The sequence below is a fragment of the Triticum aestivum genome, chromosome 5A (assembly GCF_018294505.1).
Source record: "Triticum aestivum cultivar Chinese Spring chromosome 5A, IWGSC CS RefSeq v2.1, whole genome shotgun sequence".
Lineage (NCBI taxonomy): Eukaryota > Viridiplantae > Streptophyta > Magnoliopsida > Poales > Poaceae > Triticum > Triticum aestivum.
The window spans coordinates 122,476,885-122,496,180 of record NC_057806.1 but is presented as its reverse complement, the minus strand read 5'-3'; the positions used below and the strand labels follow the sequence as shown (position 1 = coordinate 122,496,180).

At 48.9% G+C, this 19,296-nt stretch overlaps 1 protein-coding gene across 2 annotated transcripts; it reads left to right on the top strand.

The window, feature by feature from the left end:
- Positions 1–4,277: 4,277 nt before the first annotated feature.
- LOC123102585 (calmodulin-binding protein 60 D) lies at positions 4,278–10,230 on the top strand. 2 transcript variants are annotated; one of them, XM_044523988.1, is made up of 12 exons: positions 4,278–4,691; positions 4,811–4,859; positions 4,990–5,039; positions 5,717–5,831; positions 5,968–6,017; positions 7,893–8,392; positions 8,496–8,659; positions 8,760–8,966; positions 9,048–9,204; positions 9,304–9,411; positions 9,517–9,564; positions 9,665–10,230. In XM_044523988.1, exons 1-12 carry the CDS (start codon positions 4,507–4,509, stop codon positions 9,931–9,933), a joined length of 1,902 nt encoding a protein of 633 aa, XP_044379923.1. In that variant the 5' UTR covers positions 4,278–4,506; the 3' UTR covers positions 9,934–10,230. The 2 variants fall into 2 exon arrangements, with proteins under 2 accessions (XP_044379923.1, XP_044379922.1); XM_044523987.1 differs by having other exon boundaries at positions 4,299–4,691; positions 9,517–9,591.
- The last annotated feature ends 9,066 nt before the right edge of the window (positions 10,231–19,296 follow it).

Here is a 19,296-nt window from a genome sequence, read left to right as displayed (position 1 = left end):
GACAATCTGAGTGTGCCCTGAGAACGAGATATGTGCAGCTCCTATCGGGATTTGTCGGCACATTCGGGCGGCTTTGCTGGACTTGTTTTACCATTGTCGAGGATGTCTTGTAACCGGGATGCCGAGCCTGATCGGAATGTCTTGGGAGAACGAATATCCTTCGTTGACTGTGAGAGCTTGTGATGGGCTAAGTTGGGACACCCCTGCAGGGATTGAACTTTTGAAAGTCATGCCCGCGGTTATGGGCAGATGGGAATTTGTTAATGTCCAGTTGTAGAAAAACGGAAGTTGATCTTAATTAAAACGCATCAACCGCGTGTGTAACCGTGATGGTCTCTTTCCGGTGGTGTCCGGGAAGTGAACACGGTGTTGGAGTAATGCTTGACGTAGGTTGTTCTAGGATCACTTCTTGATCATAGTTATTCGTTCATTCTTTTGCCTTCTCTTCTCGCTCTCATTTGCGTATGTTAGCCACCAAATATGCTAGTCACTTGCTGCAGCTCCACCTCATACCTTTTACCTACCCATAAGCTTAAATAGTCTTGATCGCGAGGGTGTGAGATTGCTGAGTCCCCGTGACTCACAGATACTTTCAAAACCAGTTTGCAGGTGCCGATGTTACCGTGCAGTTGACGCAACTGAGCTCAAGGAGGAGCTCTATGAAGATCTTGCCCTTTGTGTTGTTTCGTTCTAGTTGATCAGTAGTGGAGCCCAGCAGGGACGATCGGGGATCTGTGTAGCATTTGGGATAGTCTTCTTTTATTTTGGTTCCGTAGTCGGACCTTGAGTGTATTTGGATGAATGTAATTTTATATTCATGTATTGTGTGAAGTGGCGATTGTAAGCCAACTATGTATCTCTTTCCCTTATGTATTACATGGGTTGTGTGAAGATTACCTCACTTGCGACATTGCTTCCAATGCGGTTATGCCTCTAAGTCGTGCTTCGACACGTGGGAGATATAGCCGCATCGAGGGCGTTACATTCCGGCAACATCGCATTTGTGAGGATCCGTTCGACTACGTCTGTTTGTCTTCTTCATGGACTCGTTCTTCTTCCTTGCGGGATTTCAGGCAAGATGACCACACCCTCAAAATCACTTTTATCTTTGCTTGCTAGTTGTTCGCTCTATCGCTATGTCGCGCTACCTACCACTTGTTTATCAAGCCTCCCAAATTGCCATGATAGCCTCTAACCTTTTTTAACCATCCTAGCAAACCGTTGTTTGGCTAAGTTGCCGCTTTTGCTCAGCCCCTCTTATAGCGTTGCTAGTTGCAGGTGAAGTTGAAGTTTGTTCCATGTTGGAACATGGATATGTTGGGATATCACAATATCTCTTATTTAATTAATGCTTCTATATACTTGGTAAAGGGTGGAAGGCTCGGCCTTATGCCTGGTGTTTTGTTCCACTCTTGTCGCCCTAGTTTCCGCCATACCGCTGTTATGTTCCTTGATTTTGCGTTCCTTACGTGGTTGGGTGTTATGGGAATCCCTTGACAGTTCGCTTTGAATAAAACACCTCTAGCAAGGCCCAACCTTGGTTTACATTTGCCTAACAACCTATTACCTTTCCCTTGGGTCGGCCAACCCGAGGGTCATCTTTATTTTAACCCCCCGGGCCAGTGCTTCTCTAAGTGTTGGTCCGAACCGAGCTGCATGCGGGGCCACCTCGGAGAAATTTGAGGGTTGGTTTTACTCGTAGCTAGTCTCATTCGGTGTTGTCCTGCGAACGAGATACGTGCGACTCCTATCGGGATTGTCGGCACATCAGGTGTCTTTGCTGGTCTTGTTTTACCATTGTCGAAATGTCTTGTAACCGGGATTCCGAGACTGATCGGGTCTTCCCGGGAGAAGGAATATCTTTCGTTGACCGTGAGACCTTGCGATGGGCTAAGTTGGGACACCCCTGCAGGGTTTGAACTTTCGAAAGCCGTGCCCGCGGTTATGTGGCAGATGGGAATTTGTTAATGTCCGATTGTAGAGAACTTGACACTTGACTTAATTAAAATGCATCAACCGCGTGTGTAGCCGTGATGGTCTCTTTTCGGCAGTGTCCGGGAAGTGAACACAGTTCTTGTGTTATGCTTGAACGTAAGTAGTTTCAGGATCACTTCTTGATCATTTCTAGCTTCTTGACTGTTGCGTTGCTTCTCTTCTCGCTCTTATTTGTGTATGTTAGCCACCATATATGCTTAGTGCTTGCTGCAACTCCACCTCACTACCTTCTCCTACCCATAAGCTTAAATAGTCTTGATCGCGTGGGTGTGAGATTGCTGAGTCCTCGTGACTCACGGATACTTCCAAGCAGTTCCAGGTGCCGATGATACCAGTGCAGGTGATGCACCCAGCTCAAGTGGGAGCTCGATGAAGATCTTGGTCGTTGTTTTGTTTTGTTTCCATTTGATCAGTAGTGGAGCCCAGTTGGGACGACCGGGGATCTGGCATTTGGGGTTGTCTTCTTTTATTTTTGTTCCGTAGTCGGACCTTGTTTGTATTCTGGATGATGTATGTTTAACTTGTTATTTATGTGAAGTGGCGATTGTAAGCCAACTCTTTATGCCATTCTTATTTAGTACATGGGATTGTGTGAAGATTACCCCACTTGCGACTAAACTACCATGCGGTTATGCCTCTAAGTCGTGTCTCGACACGTGATAGATATAGCCGCATCGTGGGTGTACCAGTTATTTAACAAGTTCAACTAAAATTAATTAATTAAACTACGCAAGGTACCGGGCACTGACCTCGTGGGCATGGCCTCTGAGGCCACTGGCACCTCCGTCGGCAGCGTCAGCGTTGTTGTTGTCGTCGACCTTCCAGCGGCGAACGGCCTCCCAGGGATCACGGCAGCCCTGATCGGCCGCCGATGCGTTCTTACGATGAAGCCTCTCCGCCTCATGCTGCCAATCAAAAACATCCGGCTAGCAGCGACAGTCGGGTGTGGACTCCGGCCCACGTCGCCTGCCATTGCTCTTGCCAGCAAGGACACGAGCTGCACGCTTGAATCCAGCGTCGGTGGCAGGCGAACTTCTGCGCGGTGGTCCTGAACCAATCCTCAGCCCAGGCCAACAAGACGTCCGGGTTTGCGTGCACCCAATCCGGCGCCATGTTCTATGTCACGAAGGCCGAACGACGCTCCACATTCCGCCGCTCGAAGTGCTCCTCCTGGGATGCCACCTTGTTGGCTGCCGTCCTAGCGCTCAAGGAGGAGGTGCCGCCGTTTCGTCCGAGGTAGTAGAGGAGGCGGCAGCGTGCATTAGCGATCACTGGAGCAGGCGCCTGCTCCTTTACGGCAACCGCACACCATCAATCACTTTCTTTATTGACCATTCGATCAATATCCAACGGCCTCAATCACGTTGCGGCATGTTCATCTTCTTCTCCCCCATCTTCTTCCTCCCGGACGACATTTCCTCCTCCCCACGGCCTACTCCATCCCATCCGCTTGCCTCCACCCCCATGGTCGACGGGCGGTACCGTGCACCACCTCGCCACCCCGCCCTGCCCTCAACCTCCCCCACCGCCGTTGCTAGCCGCCGTCCCGACCATCCCTCTAAGCCTCGCACCACCTGTGAAAAACTCATAGTTTTAATTAGCCGTGCCGCTAAATGATCGCCTTCACAAATAGCTCGCTATAGCCCGCTATAGCTCCGCTATAGCTGATTTGAAGGCCCACCGCTATTTAAACCATTGGAAAAACTCCAACGATCCCATGCACGGATGCACCTCCACCACTAAGATAGTTAATGGGGTTGTGACTTCCCCTTAAGAAAGATAATGAGGCTATGGTTTCCTCCTAAGATAGATAATGGGGTTGGTTCTTCTCCGGCGAGGTCCGGCCTCCCCATCTCATGCGCTCCGGAAAAAGGAAAAAGTGACTGACGCAACAAAAAATTCTGTACCTAAAAAATAGCAAAACCGCTAAAAGAAATGTTACAACCAAGGAACACGAATTTGCATCAAAAAGGAGAAAAAAAGGAAGAAGAAACTTAAGGGCGAGAGAGAGGAATATTGCAAGAGTCAAGAGAGAGAAATTGAGGGCGGCATCGCCGCATCGATCGGTTTTCTAGTAAGTACGTGTCTTCCAGACTTCGCCGCGGGTAGGGAGGGAATCATGCGCGTCCAGCCGTCCACGGACGAAACAAGCGAGACTCCCCGCGCTTTCCGCCGCCCGCGGCAGCAAGAAGACGAGTGAAGTGAAGTGGGGCTGCTTGAGTGCTTGACTTGCTCCTCAGTCGTCTCCCCTCGAGCTCTCACCTACCAAATCCGTCGAAACACGCTTGGTGGAGAGCGAAACAATTATCCGTAAATCCTCCACGTCGCGCTCTACATCTCAACGGCCGCCCATAAAACCCAGCGGTGGCGTGAGCTGAACGGCGCCGATCCATTTTCTTCCTCTTCGACAGGAGAAGCCCATTTCCCCCTTCCTGTTCCTCCCGCCGCTCCTATCGTGCAAGAACTTGGTACCACAGAGTGAGAGAGAGAGAGGAACGATTCGTTGATGCCATGGAGCCGCCCAAGAGGCAGCTGGCCCTGACGGGAGCCGGCGCAGGCCGGGAGGAGGCGAAGCGCCTGCGCGTCGGGGTCGCCAACCCCAGCGCCGCCGGCTGGCAGGCGCCGACATCGCCGGCGTCGCCGGGGACGCGGCTCATGCGGCGGACCGTGCTCGTCGTGCTCTTTCTACTGCGAATGTGCGTGCTCGATCCCCAACAGCCCGCTCGATATATATTTCTTCTCTATCCATCGGGTGCACGTCGAGCTCCGTTTCTTGATTTCTAACTCTTCTGTCCCCGCGATTCTGTGCGTGCAGGAGCGACGGGATCACGGTGACGGAAAGCATCTCCCAGATTGGTCGCATGGTGAGCGCGCGCGCCTGCGTGTGTGCACGAGCATTCGTTTTTCCTGGAATTTGCCAGTGGGATTTATGTATTATTGCCTGTGGATTTGTTCTGCGTATTCATTTCGTTTGTCTCTTTTGTGCTTGTATAGGTTCAGAGGAAGATGGAAGGGTTTCAAAAGGTTCAGGCTCTTATGATGCGGTAAGGATCATTTCTCTGTTATGCTCTTGTGTTCAAATTTTGTTTCAAAAGATATGGCAGCCGTAATTATGGACTTCTTTTCACGCGTTTGGTAGCATTCAGGCTTTAGCAATACAAATATCACTTAAAAGGTGAATTTTTGAAAAAGTTTCGTACATACAATACTTTTTTGAAATATGTCCAACCATCTATAAAGAAAGTTCTCATGCTTCACAGATAACCTTCTCGCAATTGTTCTTATAAAAAGTTGATGGCCCATGTAATATTGCATTGACAACTAAAAAAGTTCATGGCACATGTAATTTTCCAAGGCCTTAGGAATAACTTGCAAATAGAGATAATTCCCGCAAAAAAAAAAAACTTGCAAGTAGAGATAAATATTAAGACGGTTCATTATTTTTAGAATAATCAAGGGTGTACATTGGAGACCTTGTCAATACCTAAAAGGGCATAAAAAGTGAACAAGTAACTTTTTTTTAGAACAGTGAACAAGTAACTTATGAGGTATAGTTGTGTCCTTTTGTGTCTTGATGTATTTCCATGATTTCTTCAACTTGCCATACTTCTTCCCTCAATGAAAGTATGCAAGCTCCGCTTGTTTTGTTTTTATTTACTTTTGAGATAAACAAAAGGCTTACCCGTGCTTCTCTTTCTATTTTTGTTATCTTTGGTCTTAGCCAATTGGAAAATTTCGAGGAGAAGATGGAGGCCAAATTGGAAAATTTAGAGGAGAAGCTGGAGGGCAAATTGGGAAATTTAGAAGAGAAGATGGAGAGCAAGAGCCAGGAAGTGGTTAGATTCATATTCTTTAAATTAACTTCTTTACATGTTCATCCTTATTTGATACTAGTATATAGTATATATGCTGCTCACAGTTTTTTTTTTTTGAGGGTATGCTCACAGTGTATTTGTCATGTAAAAATTGCAGAAGGAGTTGGCATGTTTTCATTCCAATAGACACGCTGATAAACACCCAAGGTAACAGATTTGCAGTTGCACCTGCTTGATAGTTTCTTCCGTCGTACTTAATTCATGCTGAAATGTTAAATATTCATTATCTGGCCTTTTATTGAGTTGCCATTCTATATACCTAAATATTTGATCCCTACTAACTCTAATTCTATTAACATGCAACTACGCCAACTCACCGACCATCATGCATGGAAAAAGACCCACCTTAACATACACCATGCATGCTATCCATATTTAATAAAAAAATTGAAAAGGAGGAAGACCCCCGGGCTCTCTGCTTCTGGGCGATGCATGCAATGACTTTATTAATTATTCACAAAAGACCTTATAAAAAATACAACAGTAAGTCTGAAGCCACCGTCTAGGGCTCTAGGCAACACCTGTCGTTACTCCTATCTAGTTGATGAAGGGATGCTGATAGTCAGGGTCTAATACTACAGACCTCGCAGCCAAGCCTAATATCTAAGACCTGAGGCCCCAACCTAGCCACTTGTCGGGTCTGGGGCACACACTGTTCCGGTGCGCTCTCAGAGGCCGCAGTCGCCAACTGCCACCGCTCCATCTTCAGAGTTGTACTGACGCATCAACCTTGCTCGATCTAGCTATCGTCGACGCCACCACGGAGCCCAACGACACCGCCTCCCTGCGCGAAACAGCTGATCACGTTGCAGTCGCCACTGATACACCTCAGCACCATGCTGCCAAGTACCACCAGCCGACACAACTTGAAGTCTTTGGAAGATCTGTCGTGCGTAGCACCTACCGACCAGGCATGACAAAGCGTAGCACCTGTCGGTCAGGCATGACTTGACATCTTCACCGAAGCTCCGTGCAACCGCTCCACCTCCTGCCTCTGTCTTCCAGCGCTGCTCCACAAACGATGCTCCCAAGAGAGAAACAACACCGTAGTGTCACCATCGCCCGATCTGGAACACCAGATCCTAGAGTTTCCCTCGGAGCAGCACGAGTGGGTCGACAGTAGTTACACGACGATGCCTCCATCAAGGTAACGGCGTAGAACGCCGCCATCACCTATCGTCTGCTCGGTTTTCACCTACAACCATGTCTCCCCAAGTCGCAGCTGGGACTAGATGATGGATCTCGAGATCCGATCACCAAGCCTCTGGCCGGCCACCTCCGACGAAGAAGATGACCACCACCACTGGCCAGCGAGACGACGCGAGGTGAAGTAGGGCGCTGCCAGCGTGCGTCCTGGCCAGCACCACCGGCGCTAGGCCCGTCCGGGACCACGTCCCATGGCCGAGAACAGCGGCAAGCGCTGCCACGACGGGGACGCAGACCCGAAGCCCATAACCGGCCCACCCACACACCGCCACGTGGCCACCATCAAGCACCGTTCAGGGGTAGCCCCGCCGCCGTGAGGGACGCCGCCCCACGGGCAGTAGGCGCCAGCAACAGGCAAACCACCACCGCGCACCACCGGCCGCCGCGAGATCTGCGTGGCGCAATGGCGAAACGATGAGGATGCCCCGCTGCCACCTTCCTTGGGGATCACGCGGGCTTCGTTGGTGTCCCCTCCGGCGGCGGCGAAGCGGGGAAGGAGTGGGGAGGGGAGGCCGGCGGCGTGGTTAGGGTTTCCCCGTGCGCCAGAGGGCGACGCGCGCGCGGGGGGCGGGGGTCGAGAATGTAGTCGATGCAAATTAGAAAATGGATCCATATTTAATAAACAGCATTCTACAATGTACAATAATCAAAATACAATTAATTATATATATATTTTTAGTTTCAGTTCTCGCATTGTCACATAGCAGTACCTATCCGATGTTGCTCTACAGGAACAAAGTAGTATGTGGGTGTTAAATTCAAAAATGCCAACTGAACAACAACTACATCACAATGTCATTCATGTTCCTGTTTCAGATCAGAACCATATCAGGAGGGTGCCACTTTGAGTGAACCGAATGCCAACATTCGCCTGCGTTTCCTGGATGGCCTGAAGACTCCAATTTACACAGACAAGATTATAGCATCTGAGAGCAATGCGGCTATCAGGATTGGCGTCTTTGATGGTGACAAAATGATCAATGAAGGCCCGCTTTCCAAGGCGAAAGTTGAGATCCTGGTTCTCCGTGGCGACTTCTGCAGTGACGGTCAGGAGAGTTGGACTGAAGAGGAGTTCAACAGCCACATAGCGCAAGGCCGGCACAGGCAAGGGTCAGTGCTGGGGGGCGATTGCAGTGCGTGGTTGAACAATGGGGAGGCATCATTGGGAAAAATCTGCTTCAGAGAAGGATCATCCAGGACTCCCAGTAGGAAGTTCATCGTCGGAGGAAGAGTATGCACGAACAGGAAGATCGGTGGTATTCGAGTCCAGGAAGCTGTCATGGAGCCGGTCACTGTGCTGGATCGTAGAAATGAAGGTAAAAGTATATCTGTCAGGTTTCCTTTTGTTGCTAGTCAGCATGTTCTTTGTTTCCATTGGACTCACATTACAGTTTCCTTTTTAATCATTGTTTGCTTCAGCAAATGAGAAGAGGCACCCTCCAAGATTGGACGATGAAGTCTATCGCCTGGAAGAAATCTCCAAAGATGGAATTTACCACAGGAGGCTTAAGGATGCTCAGATATTCAAAGTTGAGGACTTCCTTAAGGCTTTGAATAAAGATGCAGACGAGCTCCGTGAAATGGTATAAAATCTCCCATATGATTTTTTTTCTCATTCTTTTCATTAGTTGTGCTATTTTCTCGCGGTGAATAATGTTGTCGTTGTGATTTCTTGACATACAGGTCCTCCAGATCAAGAAGCGCAGTAACGCTTGGGAAAGAATGGTTAAGCATGCCAGGGAATGCTGCCTCGCAGACAGGCCCGAGCTCAAAGCATATCACAGTGTAGATGGGAATGTAGTGATCTTCTTCAATTGCGTGCATGATCTTGTTGGAGCAATTTTTTATGGTGTTTACATTTCACGGGACAATTTTGATCCGGCTAAGAAGGTACATTCTCAACATAATCATCTAATATTTGGACCATATGTGGATGTCAAACAAGTTGAAGATATCATTTTCTCATCGCAGGCTCAAGCGTATGAGTTGAAAGAGTGTGCGCGCGGTCAGTTGGACATCCTCCCGTTTGACTATGTGATGAATGGCAATCTTCCTGAACAAGTTCCCTCTAGCACACATTCTACTCTGGATGCAGCATTCATTCTTGGGCCGGATGCCGCGCTTCAACGTTAGATACACGTTTTCTTACCCTTCCATGTCTTAAAATTTCTGACTATGCGATGGCCTGAACTATGGAGCTTAAATTGGTCTTTTTGAGGAACTGCAGCAAATGAAAACCAGTTGCAGTACAGGATCAACAATATCACTGAACCATCTCACCAGAATGAGTATATTCATGGTGATCAGAGCACAGTTAACACACATTATTACCAAGGTACATAGTTGTTGCTGCTTGTTCCCCTCTTATCTCTTTATCCTCTGTTTCCTCATGGACTCCTTGCAGTTTCAGTGACTTATGCTCATTTTGGCCTTTTTTTAGGAGAAAGTATTCTACCAGTTGGTCAGCAGCAACCTACAATTTTCACTGGTGAATTGCTACACTGGCCCTATGAAAGTGAGCAATCGGTATCTGCATGAACCATGAACAAACCTGATAGATGACTCACATTTTACTCTCATACTTCCAGGATCAGGTCAAGTGAACATCCATAGCCAGATGCAAGCTCCCATGTCCATGGATGGCGGAAGTGTCATGCAGGCATCAACCTCTGTTCAGCACAACCTTCTGTCACAACAATTTGCTCCTACTCAAGTCCAAGAAAGTATGCATGGGATCCATTACTCTGAGAATCCACCTAACCATGCCGTTGGACCATCGACATGGCACGATGATATTATCCCTGCACGGGAGCCTAGTGCCAATCTATTTCCCGGACCGGATTATGGGAACTTCTAGCAAGCGAGCACTTTCCACAATGCAGTTTAGGGCGTGTACCATCATGGTTTGTGTGTTGTGTGTCACCACAACTTAGGTGTCAGGTTGTGATATACAGTAGTACTTGTTATTTTCAGTATCAGGCATTGTAGACTGTATGTTTGGACACAAAATTGCTTGCCCCCATTCTTTCCTGTTAGATGTTTCAACATTGTACAATGATGTCGTGTGGGATCTAAGGGTGTGTTGTAACTTAGGCAAAACATTTTGTTTTGTGCGCGCCCACTGATGTTTAATTGATGTTTATATGTTTTGGAATGTTTACGACTATAAACTGCCAGACTGATATTGTTGAGTAAGAGAAAACTCAGAACGTAAAATTTTCTCACATGGTACTGTAAAATTTATTTCACCACCTTTTTGCATTGCAGCATACCCCCTCCGCTCCCAAAAGAAATCATATAAACTTTGTCTCAATTCAAAGAGTGCAAAGTTTAACCTGTACGCATCTCCTCTCCTGAAATCTCAGGTGGCTAGGGTTTTCCGTTCGTGCAGCCGCCACCAACAGTTCCCCTCGCCTCTGGGTGCCTTCAGGCACCGGCGAGGTGGGGGAACCCCCCTTTGGAGTGGAGTTTGGGTCTCCCTAGCCCAACCTACGGTTCAATCTAGCGACGCATTTGGTTCGCCCTCAGGTTACTTCTTCGGTTAAGGTATCGGGAAGCTTCGTTTTACCTTTTTGCTTTAGCAATACGTGATCTGTTTGGTCTGGCCGTCCGACTCCTGTTTTCCTAATCAGCCGCATGTGAGCGTTTTTAATTTTGTGAACCCCGTATCGGAAAGCACTGCTACGGAATACGTGGTGTGCGTGTACCAAACGCCGGATATTGTTTCAGAATGCGCTGCAATCGGGAACCGTTGCGATTCTCCCGAACCAAACGCGTTGTAGGTGTGTGGTCGATGGTGGCGAGACGATGTCACGCTTGCCAGGAGGCTCCACCCGCAAAAAAACAAAGGAGACGGGACGACCCCAACTGTCAGTGAGTGACCTCGAGGCCTGCCGCCTGTTCTATGTACCTGGGCTGTGGAGTGAGCGTGTGTTCGGCCGAGACGATGCCTGCGTGCTCGTGGCGCGGTTAAGTGGGTAGGCAACCTGTTGTAGTTATCGAAAAAGGCTTTTGCCCTGCTTTATAAATAAAGCAAACCGTCAAGAGTACACCACGGACTAGCCCAGAACATATACCCAAGTCACACAACAGGAAATACAAAGGTCTTGCTGAGGGCATAGCTCAACAAGCCCAAATAAAAAGCATAAAAAAGGGAGCCGGAGAACATGTCCGGCGTCTAGTCTGGCTCTGGAGATGGCGGAGGGAGCGGCGGCGACAGTCGGACGGCCATCGAGCGAAGGTCGGCGATGAAGACGGAGATGGCGTCCCGGTCATGTGGGCGGCTAAGCGGCCGCCAAAACTGCAAGGAATCAGACAGTTTGAAGAGAGCATTAGTAGCCCGTCGAAGAGGAATGCGCTGGATCACAAGTTTATTGCGGATCGTACAGAGGGTCCAAGCGAGGGCCCCAATCTCAATCCACCTAATGTGGCGAGAGGGCAGTGGGGAGTTCTGGAGTTCGGCGAATAGGTCGGGGAAGTTGGTGTGGCACCAATTACCACCCACCACCTCTCTAAAGCAGCTCCACACGAATTGAGCGGACACACAAGAGAAGAAGATGTGATTCAAGTCTTCGAGAATACCACAGAGCGGGCAAAGGCCGGTACCAGGGCCATTGTGCTTGCGAACCTCCACCCCAGATGGGGTCCGTCCGCGGATCCATTGCCACATGAAGATCCGGATTTTCAATGGCAGGCGGATGGACCACACTGCCGTAAGGGGGGGGGGGTGGAGGGGGCAATGGCCTGGTAGAGGGACTTGGTGGAGAATTGGCCTGACGACTCAAGATGCCACCGAACCTAATCCGGGCCAGCATCCACTACCGGCTCGTGGAGAGCGACGCAATCAAGCAGCTCCTGCTAGGCGGCGGATTTCGGAGGCCCAAATGGCCTCCGAAATGCGAGGCGCCCTAAGTCAATAAGGGCCCTCTCTACTGAGATCGAAGGGTCGACGGCGATGGAGAAGAGGTCGAGGAGGCATGCAGCAAAGGGGGAGTCTCCTGCCCACCGGTGAAACCAGAACAAAGTCGCAGCTCCCGATCCAACCGAGATGTAAGTCCCAATGCGGAGGACAGGGAGCAGTTGGATGACCGACTGCCAGAACTGGGAACCGCCTGACCTCTGACAGAAGGCTAGGAGTTGCCCACGCAGGTACTTGTTCCGGATGATGTCTAACCAAAGGTCGTCGTGCCCTTGCGAAATGCGCCAGAGCCATCAGGATAAGAGGGCAATATTCATGCGCTTGGAGCACATGATGCTGAGGCCTCCTTGTTCCTGAGGCTTGCAAATGTCTGGCCAGCTAACCATATGGCATTTCTGCTTAATGTTATCGCCTGCCCAATAGAAGCGAGACTAGACTTTGGCGATCTAATGGTGTAGAGTCTCGTGAAGGTTGTAGAAGCTCATGAGGAACAAGTAGAGGCTGGAGAGGGAGGATTTGATGAGAATCGTCCGAGCCGCCTTCGACAGCCACCTGCCCTGCCATGGCTCAATGCGCGTTTGCAGCTTGGACACGGTTGGCCGCAAGTCAGCGACGGTAAGCCTAGAGTCACTAATGGGCGTTCCCAAGTATGTCGTGGGGAAGGAGCCCGGGCGGCAATTGAGCCGATTGGCAATGTCCAGGCACTCTGCCGGAGAGTAGCCCATCACCATCACCTCACTTTTTTCGAAGTTGATCTTCATGCCAGACATTTGTTGGAAGCAGAGAAGGAACTTAAGATTAGAGATGTCCGCCTCTGAGCCTTCGACCATAATGATGGTGTCGTCGGCGTACTGGAGAAGGGAGATCCCGGAGCCACCGGCCAGGTGGGGAGTGATCCCCACGAATATGGCCCGCAACCTTAGCCTTGTCCAGGATGGCGGAAAGCGCGTCCACCACCATATTGAACAAGAATGGGGAGAAGGGGTCGCCTTGTCTAACCCCACAGAGAGTGGGGAAGTAAGGACCAATCTCCCCATTGTAAGTGCATCTAGTGCCCCTTAGTGATTTTGGTGTATTGAAGACTTATAGGTTAAGGGACTAATATGTGTGTGAGTGTACACGGGTCTATAAGTCTATAGTCGACCCCTAAAAATGAATATCTTCGACTGAAGATTTTGGTATTTCTGAAGACTTTGAAAGTGAAGAAATTGGTGTGTCCGTGAAGACTTGATATTCATGCGAGAAATATGAAGCTTGAAGACTTTCATTTTCATAGTTTTGTTTTTCTCTTTCTTGAGTCATAGGAAACACCATACTGTTAAAGGGGGTCGAGAAAATACTAAGGAAAAATTTCCATGTGATGCTCAACTCAAATCCTACACCTACCAATCCCTTCGAGTGAAGCCATTGGAAATCTCATACAGTTCAGTCAATTTCTTCAGTGACAGAGACAAAGTTCTTCTGGTCTCTGAGGAATTTGTCCTGACTGAGGAGTTAGGAATTCGCCAGTGCGGATTGCCTACACAGTGAGGAACATGATAGCCCTGAGGATTTTGCTACTCAAAATTCTAACCGTTGCTGTGCTATGCGCCAGCTGTCCCAAAATATCTATCCACCTAACAGTCATATCATTGAAGGGCATTTATGTCTTATCATGTCGGGCTGCTCCCTAGGCTATAAATAGCCGCCCCCTACAACCACTAGCTGGTTGGCTGCTCCGAGAGAAACTGACACTTGTCATTTGAGAGCAACCCATCCTCCGAGGACTTTGAGCGAAAATCATCAAGTGAGGAAACACCAAAAACCCCAAACCCAAACACCTACAAACCCCAAGTGATTGAGCATCACCGAAGAGATTGATCCTGAGTGGATCCGACACTTGTTACCTTTGAAGACTGTGCTTCTTCCAGCCGGTTAGGCGTCATGGTCTAGAGCATCCAAGAGGAATAGTAGATCGCCAAGTGACCAAGTTTGTGAAGGTTTGGAAGTCGCCTGAAGACTTACCACGAGTGATTGCACGAGGTCTGTGTGACCTTAGTTCAAGGAGAATACGGTGAGGACTGGGTGTAACGCCCCGAGACCGATGTGCCAGGTGTCTTCCTGTTTTTTGATGTTGTTGGCTTGTCATTTGCTTGCGTGTTGCATCTTATCATGTCATCATGTGCATTGCATCATCATGTTTTCAAAACTTGCATTCGTCCGGGTTCTCCGAGTTCTCTCCGTTTTCCGTTCCGAGCCCAGACACACTTGCACGCGCCCGCGGCATGTCCGAAATAGTGTTTTATAAGTGGCCGGAAAATGTTCTCGGAATGGGTTGAAAGTTGGCGTGCGGTCTTATTATAGTGTAGATAGACCGCCTGTCAAGTTTCATCGCATTCGGAGTTCGTTTGATAGCCCAACCGTTAAACTATAGCGGCATTATAGTCGGTCTAACGTCGGACATTTTCGGTCTCCGGAAACAGATGTCGGGCCCTCTCTCTCTCTTCTCCCCCTCGCAGTCTCGCCACAGCCCACCTAGTCCATCCTCCTTCCCCTCTTCGCTTTCGGAGTTGTCCGATGCGACTGCACGGTCCGAAACCCTCTCTGCTCAGTGCATCAAACCTCCTCGCGTGCGTCCAAAAATTGTCCCGGACCCGACCCGGGCAGTCGTCACCGTTGGATCCGGATCATCCCCAAACGTCTACAAAACGTCACCGTTTTCTTATTTGGACTTCCTAGCCATTTTATTTGCGATCGTTCGATTGCGATCGGAGGGACGATATACCCCTAAGTCATCCCACCTACTATATATATAGTCTATCCCTAGTCCATTTTGGACAACCCTAATTTTTAGGATTCTCCCAGCCGTCGCCGCTGCACTCATTTCCCACCTCGGGATCCTCTCATTCCCCCTGCACCAACCACCAACCACCAAACCGATCCAATCCATCCCCGACCAACCTCTCCGGCCTCTGCTCGATCCACCCCTTCAGCCGCAGCCACCCGAGCTCGTCTTCTCGCGTCATGACCGCCGACCAAGCCCAGTAGCAGCTCCTCGCGCGTCCCTGCTCCTCAACATCCTCTGCTAGCAGCCACCTCCCCTCCCGACTCTCGTGCGGGTCCAGCACCAAAGGAGAGCAGCTCCTTGAGCCTTCGATCCAGCGGGCAGGTGCCGAGAGCCAACTCACCCCGCCCCCGTCAGCTCGCCATACGGTCTCTGGAGACCTCGTCGCCGGCAAGCCTCGCCGGAGAACCTCCCAGGCCGGATCCCGCCGCCCTGCTCTATTTTTCCTGGCCATCTCCTTCTCCTCCTTCCTCTAACCTCTCTCTATCTCCAGCCTTGTATAGGGACCCCCATGGCCATCGGATCTGGGTGCCCCGCCGTCGTCCTGCCCATTTTCGGCCTCCCCTGCCATTGCCTCGCCCGGATCAGGCGGATCTGGTGAGCTGTTCGCCGCCGCCGTCCGCATCGGCTGCCTGCTCGTTCCTCGCTTCAGGGACGAGCCGAGCACTGCCCCGTTGACCGCACTTTTCCTTCGCCTACGTGAACCGCGACCACGCCTGGGCCGCATCTCACGCAAGGCCCAGCCGCGCCCCTTCAACCATCCAGTCCACCAGATCCGGTCCACCTCACCACCGAACGGGCCGAGGCCCATGGTGAGGCCAGCTGCGCGCCTAAGCCGGCCTGCCCGTGAGGCCGCCGCCAACCTCCCTCACTAACTGGGCTTGGCCCATGGTGAGCACCCAGTCCGCCCAGTTTCAGCCGGCTGTGTTTTTTTCAGATCTGGGAATTTGTCTATTGTTCGAGAGATGACTGTTTTATAGAAAAGTCCCTGTTCTTCATGCATTTAATAACTCACCAACCATGCATCAAATGTAAAAACTTAATATACGAAAGATGCTTAGAATTTTTTCTAGTTTAATAATTTGCCACTTTCATCTATGTTTAAAATGTTTAAAATGCTGTTTGGTTAAATTTGCTCCTATGCCATGTTAAAATGATTTAATTCATAACTAAATAACCGTAACTCCGAATTTAATAAACTTTATATGTAAATGGGGTAGAAAAATGCCTAGTTTAACATGGTGACTTTACTTTGCATGTTTAACAACTCTAAAATATTGTTTAGGGCAGAACAGTACCGAATCTATAATATGCTCATGAGGAGTTTTCCAGAATTGTGTTCGTTGCTTCCGGCCTCATTTAAACTTGCCTAGATAGGTAGTTTTCTTTGCTTCACCCTCTTGCCATGTTTAACAACATTTAATATTGTTGGGTACATAAACGAGATCGAACTAAATAACTTAAATGTGGTGTTCCGTCAATATGCAACGGAGTTGCATATTGAGCTCCACTTAATTTGTAGGGTTGTTTGTGCACTTTGCCATGCCATGCCTCATTAAACCAGACATGCATCATACTTGTTTGCGCACCGTGCCATGTTCATGTGTTGGTTGTTTACTATGTTGTGTGCTTCTTTCCGGTGTTGCTTCTTCGTGTTGGTTCCGAGAACGTCGCGTTTGTGAGGACCCGTTCGACTACGTCCGTGTGTCTTCTTCATGGACTCGTTCTTCTTCCTTGCGGGATTTCAGGCAAGATGACCATACCCTCGAAATCACTTCTATCTTTGCTTGCTAGTTGCTCGCTCTTTTGCTATGCCTATGCTGTGATACCTACCACTTGCTTATCATGCCTCCCATATTGTTGAACCAAGCCTCTAACCCACCTTGTCCTAGCAAACCGTTGCTTGGCTATGTTACCGCTTTGCTGAGCCCCTCTTATAGCATTGTTAGTTGCAGGTGAAGATTGAAGTTTGTTCCTTGTTGGAACATGGAGATGTTGTTCCTTGTTGGAACATGTTTACTTGGTGGGATATCACAATATCTCTTATTTAATTAATGCATCTATATACTTGGGAAAGGGTGGAAGGCTCGGCCTTATGCCTGGTGTTTTGTTCCACTCTTTCCGCCCTAGTTTCCATCATATCGGTGTTATGTTCCCAGATTTTGCGTTCCTTACGCGGTTGGGCTATAATGGGAACCCCTTGACATTTTGCCTTGAATAAAACTCCTCCAGCAATGCCCAACAGTGGTTTTACCATTCGCCACCTAGCCTTTTCTTTCCCTTGGGTTCTACAGACTCAAGGGTCATCATTATTTTACCCCCCGGGCCAGTGCTCTTCTGAGTGTTGGTCCAAACTAGAGTCCTGTGCAGCGCCCCCTCGGGGAAACTCGAGGTTTGGTTTTAGCTGTATGGAGCGCTCATCTGAGTGTGCCCTGAGAACGAGATATGTGCAGCTCCTATCGGGATTTGTCGGCACATTCGGGCGGTGTTGCTGGATTTGTTTTAACTTGTCGAAGTTGTCTTGTAGAACCGGGATACCGAGTCTGATCGGAATGCCTCGGGAGAAGGTATATCCTTCGTTGACCGTGAGAGCTGGTAATGGGCTAAGTTGGGACACCCCTGCAGGGATTTGAACTTTCGAAAGCCGTGCCCACGGTTATGGGCAGATGGGAATTTGTTAATGTCCGGTTGTAGAAAACCTGAAGTTGACCTTAATTAAAATACATCAACCGCGTGTGTAACCGTGATGGTCTCTTCTCGGCGGAGTCCGGGAAGTTAACACGGTGTTGGAGTAATGCTTGATGTAGGTTGTTCTAGGATCACTTCTTGATCATAGTTTTATCGACCGTGCCTTGCCTTCTCTTCTCGCTCTCATTTGCGTATGTTTAGCCACCAGATATGCTAGTCGCTTGCTGCAGCTCCACCTCATACCTTTTACCCTTCCTATAAGCTTAAATAGTCTTGATCGCGAGGGTGTGAGATTGCTGAGTCCCCGTGACTCACATATACTTCCAAAACCAGCTTGCAGGTGCCGTTGAATCATGCAGATGACGCAACCAAGCTCAAGGAGGAGCTCGATGAAGATTTTGTCCGTTGTGTTGCTTCATTCCTGTTGATCAGTAGTGGAGCCCAGTTGGGGTCGATCGGGGATCTGTGTAGCATTTGGGGTAGTCTTCTTTTATTTTGGTTCCGTAGTCAGACCTTGATTGTATCTGGATGATGTAATGCTTTATTCATGTATTGTGTGAAGTGGCGATTGTAAGCCAACTATGTATCTCTTTCCCTTATGTATTACATGGGTTGTGTGAAGATTACCTCACTTGCGACATTGCTTTCAATGCGGTTATGCCTCTAAGTCGTGCTTTGACACGTGGTAGATATAGCCGCATCGAGGGCGTGACAAGTTGTTATCAGAGCCTTCCCCGACCTTAAGAGCCCCATTGCTTGATCGAATTAGCGGACGAGTTGAGTCTAGAAAAATGTTTTGAGTCATTTAGGAATTATATATCGGAGAGTTTAGGAATTCTTTTTACTCCCCAGTCCCTTCGTCGCTCTGGTAAGGCATCCTGATGTAGAGTTTTGACTCTTCTCTTCTCAAATCTCACTAATTTTTTTTAGGATCACGCGGGTATCTTGGAATCGTTCCGATCGATTTGTGACGAGAACATTGTTCTTGGTGCCTCCTGTCATTTAGGGGTTGTGGCAGTGTCCCGGGGAGTTGAGCTCCGAGGTGTTGTCGTCACAATTTTATCGTTGCAGTTCTGGAATACCTGAGATTAGTTTCGCCCACATCAAAAATCTCTTTTATGCAGTTGTTGGTGAGATAACCTCGATGCCACCCAGTACTGCGGCGGGAGTTCGGGAGTATTGTCATAACTCGTATAACGGATGCTTTTCGAAGGCTGAGGTAGATGATTTCCGAAGGTTTCTCGGTTATGTGTTGAAGGATGGATACAGCTGGATGTAGGATTTGCTAGATTTGGGTGAGATATTATGCTTCCCCTGTATCCCCAACACCTGATTGCATCACCGGAAAATTTCGGGAGTTTATAAGTGGGAATTCAAGTAGCTCTTAGGATATCTTTCTGATAGATGTATGATATGAAATTGGGGTTTGACGTCTAGTGGTCCGCCTATCCACGGTTGGTTTTACAGTGGTCTCGTTGTGTCTTAAAGAGTCCTTGGCTATGCCGACTCGGGGACGCTTCGTATGTCATGTGCACTGCCTTGTACATGATGGTGCTGTACGATCGAGCCTGTGTAGGCTCCACCACGAAAACTTCAGACGAAATCTCTATCATATGTTTCTTCCGGCTTATTCTGCAAGCCAATCCTTTGTTTTGTTTTGAGTTGTGGTATTCGAGTTGCTTCGATGTCAAGTGTTGACTCCATACCTTTCCTAAATGGTGATCTCATACTGCTTTGTGAATACTAATCCTTCTCGATCATCGAGTTTGCCATTTCGGTTTCTTGTCAAC

Excerpts from the sequence above, each read along its gene's own strand:
- LOC123102585 (XM_044523987.1), top strand. The coding sequence starts at position 4,507 with ATGGAGCCGCCCAAGAGGCAGCTGGCCCTGACGGGAGCCGGCGCAGGC. Across the intron at positions 8,660-8,759 it reads CAGACGAGCTCCGTGAAATG|GTCCTCCAGATCAAGAAGCG; the intron begins GTATAAAATCTC and ends CTTGACATACAG. Across the intron at positions 9,205-9,303 it reads GCCGGATGCCGCGCTTCAAC|CAAATGAAAACCAGTTGCAG; the intron begins GTTAGATACACG and ends GAGGAACTGCAG.